Below are 18,485 nucleotides of genomic sequence, written 5' to 3' on the forward strand. Positions count from 1 at the left end.
GAATTAAATGACATAGAGTCTAAACTAACAATTCAAAAGATCAAAAAAAGTAGGAGCTGGTTCTTTGAAAAGATAAACAAAATTTACAAGCCTTTAACCAGGCTCATCAAGAAAAAAAGAGAGAGGACGCAAATAAGCAAAATCAGAAACGAAAGAGGAGAAATCACAACTGATACCACAGAAATACAAAGGATTATACGAAATTATTATGAACAACTGTATGGCAAGAAATTTGACAACCTAGAGGAAATGGACAAATTCCTGGAAACCTATAGTCTTCCCAAACTGAATCAAGAAGAAGCAGAAAGTATGAATAGACCAATAACAGCTAGTGAAATTGAAGCAGTAATCAAAAAACCCCCAGCACACAAAAGCCCTGGACTGGATGGCTTCACAAGTGAATTCTGCAAAACATTTAGAAAAGAACTAACTCCTATCCTCCTCAGACTATTCCAAAAGATACAAGAAGAGGGAAGACTCCCAAACTCGTTCTATGAAGCCAGTATAACCCTAATTCCAAAACCAGGTCAAGACACAACAAAGAAAGAAAACTACAGGCCAATATCGCTGATGAACATAGATGCTAAAATCCTCAACAAAATATTGGCAAACCGGATCCAGCAACACATTAGAAAGAGCATACACCACGATCAAGTAGGATTCATCCCAGGGATGCAAGGATGGTTTAATATTCACAAATCAATAAACGTAATACAACACATAAACAAAATGAAAGACAAAAACCACATGATCATATCAATAGATGCAGAAAAAGCATTTGATAAAGTACAACACCCATTTATGATGAAAACTCTCAGCAAAATGGGAATAGAGGGAGCATACCTCAACATAATAAAGGCCATATACGAGAAACCTGAAGCCAACATCATACTCAATGGGCAAAAACTGAAAGCATTCCCCCTGAGATCAGGAACAAGACAAGGATGTCCGCTCTCTCCACTCCTATTCAACATAGTCTTGGAAGTTCTAGCCACAGCAATCAGACAAGAAAGAGAAATAAAAGGCATCCAAATTGGAAAAGAGGAAGTAAAACTCTCATTATTTGCAGATGACATGATAGTGTACATAGAAAACCCTATAGACTCCACAAAAAAACTACTCAACCTAATAAATGAATTTGGCAAAATAACAGGATACAAAGTCAATATTAAGAAATCGAAGGTATTTTTATACACCAACAATAAAAACTCAGAGATAGAAACTGAAAGAAAAATCCCATTTACCATAGCAACAAGAAAAATAAAATACCTAGGAATAAACTTAACCAAGGAGGTAAAAGACCTGTACTCAGAAAACTACATAACACTGAAGAAAGAAATTAAAGAAGATACAAATAAATGGAAGCATATACCATGCTCATGGATGGGAAGAATCAACATCATTAAGATTTATAGATTCAATGCAATTTAAAGATTCAATGCAATCCCTACTAAGATACCAGCAACATATTTCACAGACCTAGAACAAATACTCCAAAAATTTATATGGAACCAAAAAAGAGCCCAAATAGCCACAGCAATTTTGAGGAAGAAGAACACAGTAGGAGGAATCACAATACCTGATATCAAACAATAATACAAGGACACGGTAATCAAAACAGTCTGGTACTGGCATAAAAACAGACATATAGATCCATGGAACAGAATAGAGAACCCAGAAATAAACCCAGGTTCATACGGTCAACTAATATTTAACAAAGGGGGAAAGAACATCAAATGGAGTGAAAGGAGCCTCTTCAACAAATGGTGTTGGGAGAACTGGACAGGGACATGCAAAAAAATGAAACTAGACCACCAGCTTACACCATACACCAGAATAAACTCAAAATGGATCAAAGACTTAAATGTAAGCCGTGATAACATAAAAATCCTAGAGGAAAAAATAGGCAGGAAAATTTCAGATATCCCATGTAGCAACATTTTCACTGATATATATCTCCTAAGGCAAGGGTAATAAAGGAAAGAATAAACAAATGGGACTACATCAAACTAAAAAGTTTCTGCTCAGCTAAAGAAAACACCAGCAAGATGAAAAGGAAACCAACCATATGGGAAAATATATTCGCCAATGACATCTCAGACAAGGGATTGATCTCCAAAATATATAAAGAACTCATACGACTCAACACCAAGAAGACAGACAACCCAATTTAAAAATGGGCAAAGGACCTGAACAAACACTTCTCCAAAGAAGACATACAGAGCGCCCATAGACATATGAAAGTATGCTCAACATCACTAGCCATCAGAGAGATGCAAATAAAAACCACAATGAGATACCACCTCACACCAGTCAGAATGGCCATCATCAACAAATCAACAAACAACTTGTGCTGGAGAGGATGCGGAGAAATGGGAACCCTGGTGCATTGCTGGTGGGAATGCAGACTGGTGCAGCCACTATGGGAAACAGTTTGGAATTTCCTCAAAAAACTAAAAATGGAACTGCCTTTTGAACCAGCAATTCCATTGCTAGGATTATATCCGAAAAATCCTGAAACACCAATTCAAAAGAACCTGTGCACTCCAATGTTCATAGCAGCACTATTCACAATAGCCAAGTGTTGGAAACAACCTAAATGCCCATCTGTAGATGAGTGGATCAAAAAACTGTGGTACATGTACACAATGGAGTTCTATGTAGCAGAAAGAAAGAAGGAACTTCTACCATTTGCAACAACATGGATGGAACTAGAGAGAATTATGCTTAGCGAAATAAGCCAGGCAACGAAAGAAAAATACCTTATGCTGTCCACCTATTACAGGAAACTAATGAACAACACAAACAAATGAGCAAAATTGAACCAGAGGTATGTAAACAAGAAGTAGACTAACAGAAACAAGGGGGGAGGTGGGAGGGAGGGAAGGGGGTAAGAAGGGGAAGGGTCAAGTCAAAAAACATGTATAAACGATCCACGGACATGGGCAACTGAGTGGGGACTGAATGTGGGGGAAGGGAGGGGCAGGATACAGGGAAGCAAGAGGGGAAAAAAAAAAAAGAGAGAGACAACTGTAATGGAAAAACAAACAAAAAAATTTTTTTTAGTGGGGGAAAATGAAAATATGAAGAATGGAAATGCCAGTTCAGTGAATATTAGGACAAAGATTTTCCTTCACGTTGTATATTTTTCTCCCTATTTGATCTCTCCAGAGTTTGGCATTCTAAACAAGTAAGTAATGACTTAAGTTTCTTTGCATAGACCTAATAAGACCAGTTGTTAATAGAGTTTCCTTTTTCTGAACAAGCCTTTGACTGGAATGTCAAGCCTAAAGGAGACATGCTTGGGCTCATGTTGTTACCAAAAGCCCTAAGGAACTGGGAATGACTTTCAAAGGTAATAAAAGCCCGCGAAATAAAAGGCCTGCTGCCATGGTTGGTTGTGCGGTCCACAGCAATCTCTCCAGGGAAGGAACGAAGGTTGTTTTCCTGAAAGATGGCTAGAAGGGACCTTAAGGCACAATGGAAAACCAGAAAGACTTGGAAAGGACAGGTGTGTACAGGCAAGGATGAATGCCAGGTATGTGGCCCAGCTTCTGTGCACTGAAGAGCAGACTGAGGGCCACCCTAAATGTTCCTTGGGTAAGTTCCAGCAAAACAGAACTAAAGATCATAAGTGATCATTTGCTGCTCTTGTTATGCTTATGCAAATGAACAGGATAAATTAAAAATGGACTTAATGTAGTCCCTTTAAAGACAAGGAGAGTAATCTTAGGGAGAAAAATCAGTATTCAAGGAAAATCACAATGATCAGTGGCAGACTGTAAAGTAGGGCAGCTAACCGTCTTAAAAGTTTCTTCTCATTTAAAAAATGGTTTCACTTGAAAATTAAACCATATCTGTGATATCACCAAAGAGATTCAAGTTGCAGGCAAGTAGAATGTCAAGTGCCTTGCAACTGTATGTCTTCCCAATAAGACAGTCTTACAGATTTAGAGACTTTTTTGTTGGTTATGTTACATAAATTAACATGTGTTTTCTGTTTTCAAAGGGCATAAGCCTATGACCGCATTACCTGAGTGATTGTCTGTACGCATAAGCCTCACTTAATCCTCTCTGCAGCGCTGCCTCCGGAGACTCAACAGTTTGGCTGAACTAAACGGCTGAGTTGGTGAAGAATGGGGTGGCCTGTGGGCTTCACTTTAAAACTGAATTCTCTTTTCTATCCTAATGGCTTGGACAGAAAGGGCCCAGAGGTCTGAGAGGGGGGAAACATAAACTATTTCCCTCAGCCCAAACTAAATAAAATGGGCAAAAGGGTTTTGGACAGGAGAGATGTGCCTAGCACACCTTCCTCCAAAGAAGCCCTTTTTTTTTTTTTTTTTTTCTCCTAATGTGGAACATTGAAAAATTAATCCCTGCCTTTTGCCACCTAGTAGTTATGGATTGAATGATGCTTTTTAACCCTTTTTGCCAAATCTGTTGCCCCCAGAACACAACAAGGATGCCAGCCTGCTAAACCAAGCACGCCGTTGTCCGGAGACAGCCAACTGACCTGGAGTCTGCATGATCCTTCCCCATGTGGGAAGGCCACCCTCCCCTCCACACCCCCACTCTTATTAGGGATTTCTGGACCCAAGGGTAGATAGGACGACGACCATGTCCAGCTTGAAGCAGCTAGAGGAGCTTGAGACCTTCGCCCATTGTCCTTTACAAGATTACAAAGGGTCTTAATATCTGAGAGGGAGGGATAGTTATTTTTTACGAACCATGGGTATGGACTTGGGGGGGGGATGCTGGGGGAGGGAGATACTGGGTGGAGGGGAGTAAAGGGGAAAAAATTGGAACTACTGTAACAGCATAATCAATAAAATATATTAAAAAAAAAATGAAACTAGACCACCAGCTTACACCATACACCAGAATAAACTCAAAATGGATCAAAGACTTAAATGTAAGCCGTGATAACATAAAAATCCTAGAGGAAAAAATAGGCAGGAAAATTTCAGATATCCCATGTAGCAACATTTTCACTGATATATATCTCCTAAGGCAAGGGTAATAAAGGAAAGAATAAACAAATGGGACTACATCAAACTAAAAAGTTTCTGCTCAGCTAAAGAAAACACCAGCAAGATGAAAAGGAAACCAACCATATGGGAAAATATATTCGCCAATGACATCTCAGACAAGGGATTGATCTCCAAAATATATAAAGAACTCATACGACTCAACACCAAGAAGACAGACAACCCAATTTAAAAATGGGCAAAGGACCTGAACAAACACTTCTCCAAAGAAGACATACAGAGCGCCCATAGACATATGAAAGTATGCTCAACATCACTAGCCATCAGAGAGATGCAAATAAAAACCACAATGAGATACCACCTCACACCAGTCAGAATGGCCATCATCAACAAATCAACAAACAACTTGTGCTGGAGAGGATGCGGAGAAATGGGAACCCTGGTGCATTGCTGGTGGGAATGCAGACTGGTGCAGCCACTATGGGAAACAGTTTGGAATTTCCTCAAAAAACTAAAAATGGAACTGCCTTTTGAACCAGCAATTCCATTGCTAGGATTATATCCGAAAAATCCTGAAACACCAATTCAAAAGAACCTGTGCACTCCAATGTTCATAGCAGCACTATTCACAATAGCCAAGTGTTGGAAACAACCTAAATGCCCATCTGTAGATGAGTGGATCAAAAAACTGTGGTACATGTACACAATGGAGTTCTATGTAGCAGAAAGAAAGAAGGAACTTCTACCATTTGCAACAACATGGATGGAACTAGAGAGAATTATGCTTAGCGAAATAAGCCAGGCAACGAAAGAAAAATACCTTATGCTGTCCACCTATTACAGGAAACTAATGAACAACACAAACAAATGAGCAAAATTGAACCAGAGGTATGTAAACAAGAAGTAGACTAACAGAAACAAGGGGGGAGGTGGGAGGGAGGGGAGGAGGTAAGAAGGGGAAGGGTCAAGTCAAAAAACATGTATAAACGATCCACGGACATGGGCAACTGAGTGGGGAGTGAATGTGGAAAAAGGGAGGGGCAGGGTGCAGGGAAGCAAGAGGGGAAAAAAAGTGAGACAACTGTAATGGAAAAACAAACAAACATTTTTTTTTTTAGTGGGGGGAAAAATGAAAATATGAAGAATGGAAATGCCAGTTCAGTAAATATTAGGACAAAGATTTTCCTTCATGTTGTATATTTTTCTCCCTATTTGATCCCTCCAGAGTTTGGCATTCTAAACAAGTAAGTAATGACAGAAGTTTCTTTGCATAAAACTAATAAGACCAGTTGTTAATAGAGGTTCCTTTTTTTCTTTTTCTTTTTGACCAAGTCTTTGACTGGAATGTCAAGTTTAAAGGACACATGCTTGGGCTCAGGTTGTTACCAAAAAGCCCCGAGGAACTGGGAATGACTTTCAAAGGTAATAAAAGCCCGCGAGATAAAAGGCCTGGTACTATGGTTGGTTGTGCGGTCCATAGCAATCTTTCCAGGGAAGGAATGAAGGTTGTTTTCCTGAAAGATGGCTAGAAGGGACCATAACACACAATGAAAAACCAGAAAGACTTGGAAAGGACAGGTATGTACAGGCAAGGATGAATGCCAGGTATGTGGCCCAACTTCTGTGCCATGAAGAGCAGACTGAGGGTCACCCTAAATGTTCCTTGGGTAAGTTCCAGCAAAACAGAACTAAAGATCATAAGTGATCATTTGCTGCTCTTGTTATGCTTATGCAAGTGAACAGGATAAATTAAAAATGGACTTAATGTAGTCCCTTTAAAGACAAGGAGAGTAATCTTAGGGAGAAAAATCAGTATTCAAGGAAAATCACAATGATCAGTGGCAGACTGTAAAGTAGGGCAGCTAACCGTCTTAAAAGTTTCTTCTCATTTAAAAAATGGTTTCACTTGAAAATTAAACCATATCTGTGATATCACCAAAGAGATTCAAGTTGCAGGCAAGTAGAATGTCAAGTGCCTTGCAACTGTATGTCTTCCCAATAAGACAGTCTTACAGATTTAGAGACTTTTTTGTTGGTTATGTTACATAAATTAACATGTGTTTTCTGTTTTCAAAGGGCATAAGCCTATGACCGCATTACCTGAGTGATTGTCTGTACGCATAAGCCTCACTTAATCCTCTCTGCAGCGCTGCCTCCGGAGACTCAACAGTTTGGCTGAACTAAATGGCTGAGTTGGTGAAGAATGGGGTGGCCTGTGGGCTTCACTTTAAAACTGAATTCTCTTTTCTATCCTAATGGCTTGGACAGAAAGGGCCCAGAGGTCTGAGAGGGGGGAAACATAAACTATTTCCCTCAGCCCAAACTAAATAAAATGGGCAAAAGGGTTTTGGACAGGAGAGATGTGCCTAGCACACCTTCCTCCAAAGAAGCCCTTTTTTTTTTTTTTTTTTTCTCCTAATGTGGAACATTGAAAAATTAATCCCTGCCTTTTGCCACCTAGTAGTTATGGATTGAATGATGCTTTTTAACCCTTTTTGCCAAATCTATTGCCCCCAGAACACAACAAGGATGCCAGCCTGCTAAACCAAGCACGCCGTTGTCCGGAGACAGCCAACTGACCTGGAGTCTGCATGATCCTTCCCCATGTGGGAAGGCCACCCTCCCCTCCACACCCCCACTCTTATTAGGGATTTCTGGACCCAAGGGTAGATAGGACGACGACCATGTCCAGCTTGAAGCAGCTAGAGGAGCTTGAGACCTTCGCCCATTGTCCTTTACAAGATTACAAAGGGTCTTAATATCTGAGAGGGAGGGATAGTTATTTTTTACGAACCATGGGTATGGACTTGGGGGGGGGATGCTGGGGGAGGGAGATACTGGGTGGAGGGGAGTAAAGGGGAAAAAATTGGAACTACTGTAACAGCATAATCAATAAAATATATTAAAAAAAAAAAATGAAACTAGACCACCAGCTTACACCATACACCAGAATAAACTCAAAATGGATCAAAGACTTAAATGTAAGCCGTGATAACATAAAAATCCTAGAGGAAAAAATAGGCAGGAAAATTTCAGATATCCCATGTAGCAACATTTTCACTGATATATATCTCCTAAGGCAAGGGTAATAAAGGAAAGAATAAACAAATGGGACTACATCAAACTAAAAAGTTTCTGCTCAGCTAAAGAAAACACCAGCAAGATGAAAAGGAAACCAACCATATGGGAAAATATATTCGCCAATGACATCTCAGACAAGGGATTGATCTCCAAAATATATAAAGAACTCATACGACTCAACACCAAGAAGACAGACAACCCAATTTAAAAATGGGCAAAGGACCTGAACAAACACTTCTCCAAAGAAGACATACAGAGCGCCCATAGACATATGAAAGTATGCTCAACATCACTAGCCATCAGAGAGATGCAAATAAAAACCACAATGAGATACCACCTCACACCAGTCAGAATGGCCATCATCAACAAATCAACAAACAACTTGTGCTGGAGAGGATGCGGAGAAATGGGAACCCTGGTGCATTGCTGGTGGGAATGCAGACTGGTGCAGCCACTATGGGAAACAGTTTGGAATTTCCTCAAAAAACTAAAAATGGAACTGCCTTTTGAACCAGCAATTCCATTGCTAGGATTATATCCGAAAAATCCTGAAACACCAATTCAAAAGAACCTGTGCACTCCAATGTTCATAGCAGCACTATTCACAATAGCCAAGTGTTGGAAACAACCTAAATGCCCATCTGTAGATGAGTGGATCAAAAAACTGTGGTACATGTACACAATGGAGTTCTATGTAGCAGAAAGAAAGAAGGAACTTCTACCATTTGCAACAACATGGATGGAACTAGAGAGAATTATGCTTAGCGAAATAAGCCAGGCAACGAAAGAAAAATACCTTATGCTGTCCACCTATTACAGGAAACTAATGAACAACACAAACAAATGAGCAAAATTGAACCAGAGGTATGTAAACAAGAAGTAGACTAACAGAAACAAGGGGGGAGGTGGGAGGGAGGGGAGGAGGTAAGAAGGGGAAGGGTCAAGTCAAAAAACATGTATAAACGATCCACGGACATGGGCAACTGAGTGGGGAGTGAATGTGGAAAAAGGGAGGGGCAGGGTGCAGGGAAGCAAGAGGGGAAAAAAAGTGAGACAACTGTAATGGAAAAACAAACAAACATTTTTTTTTTTAGTGGGGGGAAAAATGAAAATATGAAGAATGGAAATGCCAGTTCAGTAAATATTAGGACAAAGATTTTCCTTCATGTTGTATATTTTTCTCCCTATTTGATCCCTCCAGAGTTTGGCATTCTAAACAAGTAAGTAATGACAGAAGTTTCTTTGCATAAAACTAATAAGACCAGTTGTTAATAGAGGTTCCTTTTTTTCTTTTTCTTTTTGACCAAGTCTTTGACTGGAATGTCAAGTTTAAAGGACACATGCTTGGGCTCAGGTTGTTACCAAAAAGCCCCGAGGAACTGGGAATGACTTTCAAAGGTAATAAAAGCCCGCGAGATAAAAGGCCTGGTACTATGGTTGGTTGTGCGGTCCATAGCAATCTTTCCAGGGAAGGAATGAAGGTTGTTTTCCTGAAAGATGGCTAGAAGGGACCATAACACACAATGAAAAACCAGAAAGACTTGGAAAGGACAGGTATGTACAGGCAAGGATGAATGCCAGGTATGTGGCTCAACTTCTGTGCCATGAAGAGCAGACTGAGGGTCACCCTAAATGTTCCTTGGGTAAGTTCCAGGAAAGCAGAACTAAAGATCATAAGTGATCATTTGCTGCTCTTGTTATGTTTATGCAAGTGAACAGGATAAATTTAAAATGGACTTAATGTAGTCCCTTTAATGACAAGGAGGGTAATCTTAGGGAGAAAAATCATTATGCAAGGAAAATCACAATGATCAGTAGTAGACTAAAAAGTAGGGTAACTAACAGTCTTAAAAGTTTCTTCTCATTTAAAAAATGGTTTCACTTGAAAATTAAACCATGTCTGTGATATCATCAAAGATATTCAAGTTGCAGGCAAGTAGAATGTCAAGTGCCTTGCAACTGAATGTCTCCCCAATAAGACAATCTTACAGATTTAGAGACTTGTTTGTGGGTTATGTTACATAAATTAACATGTGTTTTCTGTTTTCAAAGGGCATAAGCCTATGACCGCATTACCTGAGTGATTGTCTGTACGCATAAACCTCACTTAATCCTCTCTGCAGCGCTGCCTCCTGAGACTCAACGGTTTGGCGGAACTAAATGGCTGGGTTGGTGAAGAATGGGGTGGTCTGTGGGCTTCACTTTAAAACTGGTTTCTCTTTTCTATCCTAATGGCTTGGACAGAAAGAGCCCAGAGGCCTGAGAGGGAGGAAACCTAAATTATTTCCCTCAACCCAAATTAAGTATGGTGGCAAAAGGATTTTGGACAGGTGAGATGTGCCTGGCACACCTTCCTCCAAAGAAGCCCTTCTTTTCCCTAATGTGGGACATTGAAAAATTTATCCCTGTCCTCTGTTATCTAGTGGTTATGGATTAAATGATGTCTTTTAACCCTTTTCGCCAAATCTGTTGCCCCCAGAACACAACAAGGATGCCAGCCTGTTAAACCAAGCACACCGTTGTCCGGGGACAGCCAACTGACCTGGAGTCTGCACGATCCTCCCCCCTGTGGGAAGGCCACCCTCCCCTCCACACCCCCACTATTATTGGGGTTTTCTGGACCCAGGGGTAGGTAGGACGATGACCATGTCCAGCTTGAAGCAGCTAGAGGAGCTTGAGACCTTCGCCCATTGTCCTTTACAAGATTACAAAGGGTCTTAATATCTGAGAGGGAGGGATAGTTATTTTTCACGAACCATGGGTATGGAATTGGGGGTGGGGATTGCTGGGGGAGGGAGATGCTGGGGGGAGGGGAGTAAAGGGGAGAAAATTGGAACTATTGTAACAATATAATCAATAAAATACAAAAAGAAAAAGAGAAAGATTTACAGGGAACCAACAGTGGAGTGGATGAAGCCAAGAATAAAATCAATGATTTGAAACATAATGAAGAAAAAAACAAAACAATCAAAACAATGAAAAGAAAAAAGACATTTTTTAAAAAATGAGGATAAGCTAAGGAGACTCTGGGGCATCTTCAAATGTACCAGCATTCAAGTCATAGGGGTGCATGAAGGAAAAGAGAAAGGGCAAGAAATCAAAAACTTATTTGAAAAACTAATGAAAGAAAACTTCCCTGATTTGGTGAAGGAAATCATATGTAAATGCAGGAAGCACAGAGAGTCCCAAACAAGATGGACACAAAGAGGGCCACACCAAGACACAACATAATTAAAATGCCAAAAGTTAAAGATAAAGAGAGAATCTTAAAAGCAGCAAGAGAAAAGCAGATAGTTGCCTACAAAGGAGTTTCCATAAGACAGTCAGTTGATTTCTCAATAGAAACTTTGCAGGCTAGATGGGGCTGGCAAGTATTCATAGTGATGAAAAGTGAGGACCTACAACCTCGATTGCTCTATCCAGCAAAGCTATCATTTAGAAATGAAGGACAGATAAAGTGCTTCCCGGACAAGGTAAAGCTAAAGGAGTTCATCATCACCAAGCCACTATTATATGAAATGTTAAAAGGACTTATTTAAGAAAAAAAAGATCAAAACTATGAACATTAAAATGGCAATAAGTTCACAAATATCAACAACTGAGTCTAAAACACAAACTAAGCAAACAAGCAGAACAGTAGCAGTTATATATGGAGATCATTTGCAGGGTTATCAGTTAACAGAGGGAAGGGGAAGAATGGGGGAAAAGGTACAGGGATTAAGAAGTACAAATTGGTAGTACAGAATAGACAGGGGCATATTAAGAACAGTATATGACATAGAGTAGCCAAAGAATTTATATGCATGACTCATGAACATGAACTAAGCAATGAGGGTACCAGGTAGAGGATGGCAAAGGGGGAAAATTAGGACAACTGTAACAGCATAATCAATAGAATATATTAAAAAAAATAAAGCTGTTATCAACATTACAAAAATAAGAATACAAAATTAAATTTGGATTGTTCTCAGATGAAAAAGATTTGGAGAAGCTATAAAAGGCCTCTAGGAACAATCCTACAAGCAAGGCACCTGCTTATATTTGTCAACTATAAAAACCTATTGCAGACAATGAAAAAGAAAAGTGAACTTTAATTCAAAGAAAAGATGTGAAGAATGACTTTTGGTTTTGCAACTTAAACTCTAGCGAAAGCATTAGGGAAGAAAAGGCAAATTCAATGGTGAGAGTCTGTTTGTCTCTCAGAAATGAGTTCAAAGTTACTTCAACCATTATAAGAAGAAATTTAATAAAAATTTAAAGTTGCACCAAAAATGCATTAATATGAAGGAATTTTTTCTTCTGCTTTTTCAAGAAGAAAATTCCTTAAATATATTAAAATTAAAAGTAAATGTGTTTTGTTTATCAATTTCTAATCCATGACACTCAATTTAAATATTAGTCTCTAGATACTTTATTTCTATTACTATGTTATTTTAGTAACCAAAACCAATAGAACCTTCAGTGGTGTGAAAAAAACCACTACATAGCAGGGTTTCTCAGTCTCAGCACTACTGACATTTGTGGCTGGATAGTTCTTTGCCGTGGGACTTGCCCAGTGTATTGTAGGATGTTTAGCAATATTCCTGGCCTCTACCCATTAGATATCAATAGTACCTCTGCCCCCATTTTGACATCAAAAATGTCCTCAAACATTGCCAAATGTCCCGAGGGGGGCAAATCACCCCCTCTTGAGAAACACTGTACTAAAGGAACTTAAAAAAAAAATACTAACACATTTAGAATGTTTTAAGTGCATAAAGTTAAAATATTCATATAGTATTAAAAAATAAAAGTTTCCATTCTACCTCAGCCTATCCCATACCCCAGAGGAGTCCTTATTTAACCACTTCTGTATTTTAATTTTTAACCAGTACAAACAAATTCATTTCATTCTTTTAATTTTCAACAAATTTTGTTTATATTCTATTTTAGGAAAACAGTACTTTTTACAACCTTTTAACAATCACCCCAATCCGAGCCTCGAGGCTCCCTCCCCTTCCAGCCCAGCCTCAGTTAGCAGTTCCTATGCATATCAATTCCTATGCATTTACTTACATAACAACATCCTCATGCACAACATATGGTATTGTTGTGGGGTTTTCTTTCTGATGTAAGCAGCATCACACTCTATACATAGATTTAACCAAGGCATAGTTTTCTATAGTATGATATACCACAGTGAGTTTTTCTTAGTTCACTTTAGTTTTTATCAAGCTTGACAGGTAGGTGTCATATCTGAGTCTTCATTAACCTAGGTCACACTATTCACCCTGCCCTGCTGATCCCCCGAGACCCCACCCCACCTGATTTGCAATCCTAACCTAGCCATTTCCAGTGGCTTTTCCATACAAATGTTCTGTCTTGACTCATACTATTAATTTTTTAAGATATCAAAAAGGTTCACAAACCCCAAACAAGCAGCATCTGGCCTCTACCTATTCCATACCTCATACTAAGTGGTCCCAGGTCAGGCACTAGTGGCATTGGGCCCCAATCTTAGTTGAAAACATGGACTCTCCTGGGCACCTCCAAACCCAGCACCAGCAGAAGCCATCTGCATATTACTCTGTAGTTCATGCTGGGTGGCCCCAGGCAGGGCACAGGCAGTGGTAGACCTTGGTTTGAACCTCGTGGGCGGCTCCAGAGCCAGTGTGTTAGACCACACCATATTACAACCCAACCACCTTCACAGGCAACATATTCAAGGGGAAGACTCAACAGGCACCAAAGTCCCACTGAAGGAAGTCCTGCTCCATGGAGTTGACTCCTCTACAGCAGTCCCTTGGTTGTAGTCGCAGTTGGTAATTTACAGCCAATTGCCTGGGTGTCTGAGGATCAATTCTTTCCAGTGATGTGCCAAAGCAGTCAAGGCTCAACTACAACAGAAGTGTGCACACAGCCTACACAGCAAGATGGCAGAGAGACACACCTGGAGCGCCTGGCTCAGGTGACCAGAAAGTCTGTGGCAATGAACCCTACAAAACACTTACTACATAAGGTCATTCTGCTAAGACCAGGAGATGTAGCAGCTCTTCCCAATAGATAGAAACAAACACAGGGAAGTGGCCAAAATGAGGAGACAAATAAAGATATCCCAAATAACAAAATAGGAAAAATCTCAAGAAAAAGATTTAAATGAAACAGAGGCAATCAAACTACCAGATACAGAGTTCAAAACGATGGCTGTAAGGACACTCAACAAACTTAATGAGAACTTTAACAAAAATATAGGAAACTTAAAAATGGAGATAGAAAAATAAAAAAGGAATCAGTCATAAATGAAGAATATAATAAATGAAATGAAGAATACATTACAAGGACTCAATAGTAGAGTAGATGAAGCAGAAGATCAAATCAGCAATTTGGAATATAAGGAAGCAGAAAACATCCAGTCAGAACAACAAAAAGAAAAAAGAATTTTTAAAAATGAGAATAATATGAGGAGCTTCTGGGAAAACTTCAAGGATATTAATATTTGCATCATAGGGGTGCTGGAAGGAGAAGAAAGAGCAAGGAATTGAAAACCTGTTTGAAAAACTTCCCTAACCTGGTGAAGGAAACAGGCATACAAGTCCAGGAAGTGCAGAGAGTACTGAAGAGGATGAACCCAAAGAGGACCACACCAAGACACATTATAATTAAGATGACAAATGTTAAAAATAAAGAAAGAATCTTAAAAGCAGCAGGAAAAGAGCAGTTATTACCTATAAGGGAGCGTCTATAAGACTATCAGCTGATTTCTCAATAGAAAAAATTTTTTAAAAATTTAATGTTTATTGTATTTTTTTTCCATTACCATTTTGTCCCCTTATATCCCCCCTCCCCCAGCAATTATCACATTGTTGTCCATGAGTCCTCAGGCCAGAAGGGACTGGCATGAAATATTCAGAATGATGAAAAGCTAGGACCTATGAACAAGATTACTCTACCTGGCAAAGCTATCATATAGAATCAAAAGACAGATAAAGAGCTTCCCAGACAAGAGAAAGCTAAAGCAGTTCATCACCACCAATTCAGTATTACAAGAAATGTTAAACGGTCTTCTTTAAGTAGAAGAAGAAAAAGAAGAAAAAAGATAAAAGCTATGAAAAATAAAATGGCAATAAATACATATCTATCAACAAGTGCTTTAAATGCAAATGGACTAAATGCTGCAATCAAAAGACATATGGTGACTCCAGATCAAAAGACACTCAGAGACTGAAAGTAAAGAAATAGAAAAAGATATTTTATAAAATTTTTTTAAAAAGCTAAGGTAGCAATATTTATACTGGACAAAATAGACTTTAAAACAAAGGCTGTAACAGAAGACAATGAAGGACTCAGCAATTCCACTTCTGGGTATTTATTCAAAGAAACCCAAAACAATAAATCAAAAAGACATATGTTCACTGCAACATTATTTACAATAGCCAAGATATGAAAGCAACGTAAGTGTTCATCAACAAATGAATGGATAAAAAAGAAGTACTGCATATTGTATACAATAAAATATGACTCAGCCATAATAAAGAATGAAATCCTGCCATCTGCAACAACATGGATGAACCTAGAGGACATCATGCTGTGTAAAATAAGTCAGAGAGAGAAAGACAAATACTATATGATTTCACTTAATACATAGAATCTAAAAAACAAAATAAATGAACAAGTAGACCTGCAGCAAACTCACAGACGCAGAAACTATTTTGATGGTTGGACCATGGGGCGGGGGGGTGTGGATAACTAAAAAAGGGGGAGAGATTAAGATGTGCAAATTGTAGTCAATAATATTTTAATAACTATGTATGGTGTCAGATGGGTACTAGAGTTATCAGGGAGATCACTTTGTAAGTTATATAAATGTCTAATCACTGGTTGTACACCTGAAACTAATACAATTTTGGAGACCAATTATATTTGAAAAATAAAATTATATTTTTAAAAGGGTGAAAAAAGCAAGCCAAGTTTTTTTTTTTATTGACTAGCAAAAATATTTGTAAATTATTATATATCCAGGTTACATAAAAATTCTCTAAACTCAATGGTAAGAAAGTGAATAATCCAATTAGAAAATGGACAAAAGACTTAAACAGATGATTAATGCTGATGGTAAATGAACATATGAAAAAATATTCAGCATTGGTCATTAGGGAAATACAAATTAAAACCACAATGAGATACCACACAACACAACTATCAGAATGGTTTTAAATATATATATATACTGCCAGTACCAAATGCTGACAAAGATGGATCTCTCATTTATTGCTGGTGAGAATATAAAATAGTAAAGCCACTCTAGAAAAAATTTTGGCTTTTTTTTTTTAATGTTAAATATACATTTTCCATATATATAACCTAGTAATTGAACTCCTGGGCATGTGTCCGAGAAAAATGAAAACATGTGTATGCACAAAAATCTGTACACAAATGTTCATATTAGCTTTATTTGTAATAGCCCCAAACTGGAAACAAACCAAATGTCTTTCAATAGGTGAATGGCTAAATAAAATAGAATATCTGTATCATAAAATACTACTTAGTAATCCAAACACACTATTGATACACAGCTTGAATATATCTCAAGAGCATTATGCTGAGTAGAAAAAGCCAATCTCAAAAGTTTACCTCTATGATAATTCCATTTATATGACATTCTTGAAATGAAAAAAATTATAGAGATGGAGAACAGATCAGTAGTTGCCAGGAGTTAGGAAAGGGAGGTTTTTGTAGTTATAAAGAGGGTAGTAGGAGAGAATTACTTTGTGGTGATGAAATAGTTTTGTGTCTTGATGGTGGTAGTTCAGGGGATAAAATGTCGTAGAACTCTGCACACAGACACACACAAAAAGAAAAGAAAAGAAAAAGAGAAAGGCATGCATGCAAAGACAAGTGCAATCCAAGTAAGTTCTCTAGCCTAGCATTGCATCAATGTAAGTTTTCTAGTTTTGACAATGTACTGTAGTTATAACAGTAGTTCTCATTGGGGGAAGCTGGTGAAGGATACAAGGGACCTCTATGTGTAAGTTCTTGTGAATCTATAATTATTTCAAAATAAAAGGTTAAGAAAATAATTTTTTAAAATTTCTGTGTTCTTGTGGGATTATTTTTAAATGGCGAAAGGGCTGAAAGTTATTTACTCCACTGTCTCAAAAACTCATTATTGTTTATAAATATTATAGTCCATACTTCATTAACTTTTAAAAGTAAACAATTTTGTGGCCATATTTTTCTTATTGATAAATATTGAGTAGTAATATTTTTAATTGTTTGGGCTATGTTAATTTTATAAAAATTCAAATGGTACAAATAAGGATACAGTGTGAAGTCCATCTCTACTTTTCTCCCCATAGACAACTACTGTTACCAATTTGTTGCATGTCATTCTATAGATCACAGTGTTTGTTACTAGTACTGTTACTGTACTATGAGGGACTTTATGTGGAGTCATTCATCACAGACAGGACATGACGACTAGGGACAAGAGGATGCATCTGCTTTGTGGTACCCCGTGATGAATGACATGGTTAGATTCATGTCCTTCTCCATTTCCATATTAATATCCATAAAAACAAGCTACACTTTCTTAATTTGTGTAGATGCAACATTATTTTGTGGTATTAGATGCACACACACAATACATGAGACTGAGAGTTGACTAATTACTCTTCTGAGATTAAACGCAAAGAACAATGTCATATTTATTGTACTTAAATTTATTTATGATTATATTAAAATATAATTGTAGTATATAATTGTTACAAAATATTCAAGCAACACAAATGAAGCAGTAGATGAAATAGGTTATCCATTTTTTGTTGGTTTGTGTCTTTAAAGAGAGCATCTTACCTCACTGCTGCTGATGCTTTGCAAGAGTATATTTTGGTTTTTAGTAACCATCATATCAGTTGGAGAAGAGTTTCTATCATGACAAATGTCAAACAATGATTCAGCGTGTCTTTCTGCCAAAAGAAACATAATAACATGTTTTGATAAGACTTATCTCCAGCAATTTCACAGGGAGACCTAGCTCTTTGTTTTAAAAGAAGCTCCAGTTTATCAAAGATTTTCGTGAAATGGTAGTCTGGAGTCCTGACTTTAGGGGATAATTTTCACAGGAAGATGAGAGGATAACAAGAGTTCACAAAATGAATGGATTTTGTTTGTTAGTTTTTAAAATTAGGCAAAGTTGCTAAGTGAAACTCCTAACAATGGGCAGGAAATTGCATTCATTCAATAGTTGCCAAGGACAAAAACACTCAGCTACTGTGAGCACGTGTCCTTTCTAGCACTGAAGCCACATTAAATTAACAAAGTTTGAACACCCAATAGTGAACTCCCAGTTAGTTCCCAAGGGACACCGCTCTCATATTCAGACCTCAGCTGCTAGCTTGACATTTTTTCAAATAAGCATGGGCTCTTGGATGAAAATGT

The 18,485-nt window shown here is 38.1% G+C and overlaps 1 protein-coding gene across 5 annotated transcripts in view; it reads right to left on the minus strand.

Moving 5' to 3' along the window:
* Window positions 1-18,485, minus strand: part of MAP3K19 (mitogen-activated protein kinase kinase kinase 19) — a 78,552-nt gene that overhangs the window by 39,668 nt on the left and 20,399 nt on the right. For all 5 annotated transcript variants that reach the window (XM_090267058.1, XM_090267049.1, XM_090267073.1 and 2 more), the window contains one exon: window positions 17,901-18,013. In XM_090267058.1, the coding sequence (XP_090123184.1) occupies window positions 17,901-18,013 (113 nt within the window). The remainder of the gene's footprint in view (window positions 1-17,900; window positions 18,014-18,485) is intronic.

The sequence above is a fragment of the Furipterus horrens genome, unplaced genomic scaffold (assembly GCF_987537825.1).
Source record: "Furipterus horrens unplaced genomic scaffold, mFurHor1.1.pri manual_scaffold_1, whole genome shotgun sequence".
Lineage (NCBI taxonomy): Eukaryota > Metazoa > Chordata > Mammalia > Chiroptera > Furipteridae > Furipterus > Furipterus horrens.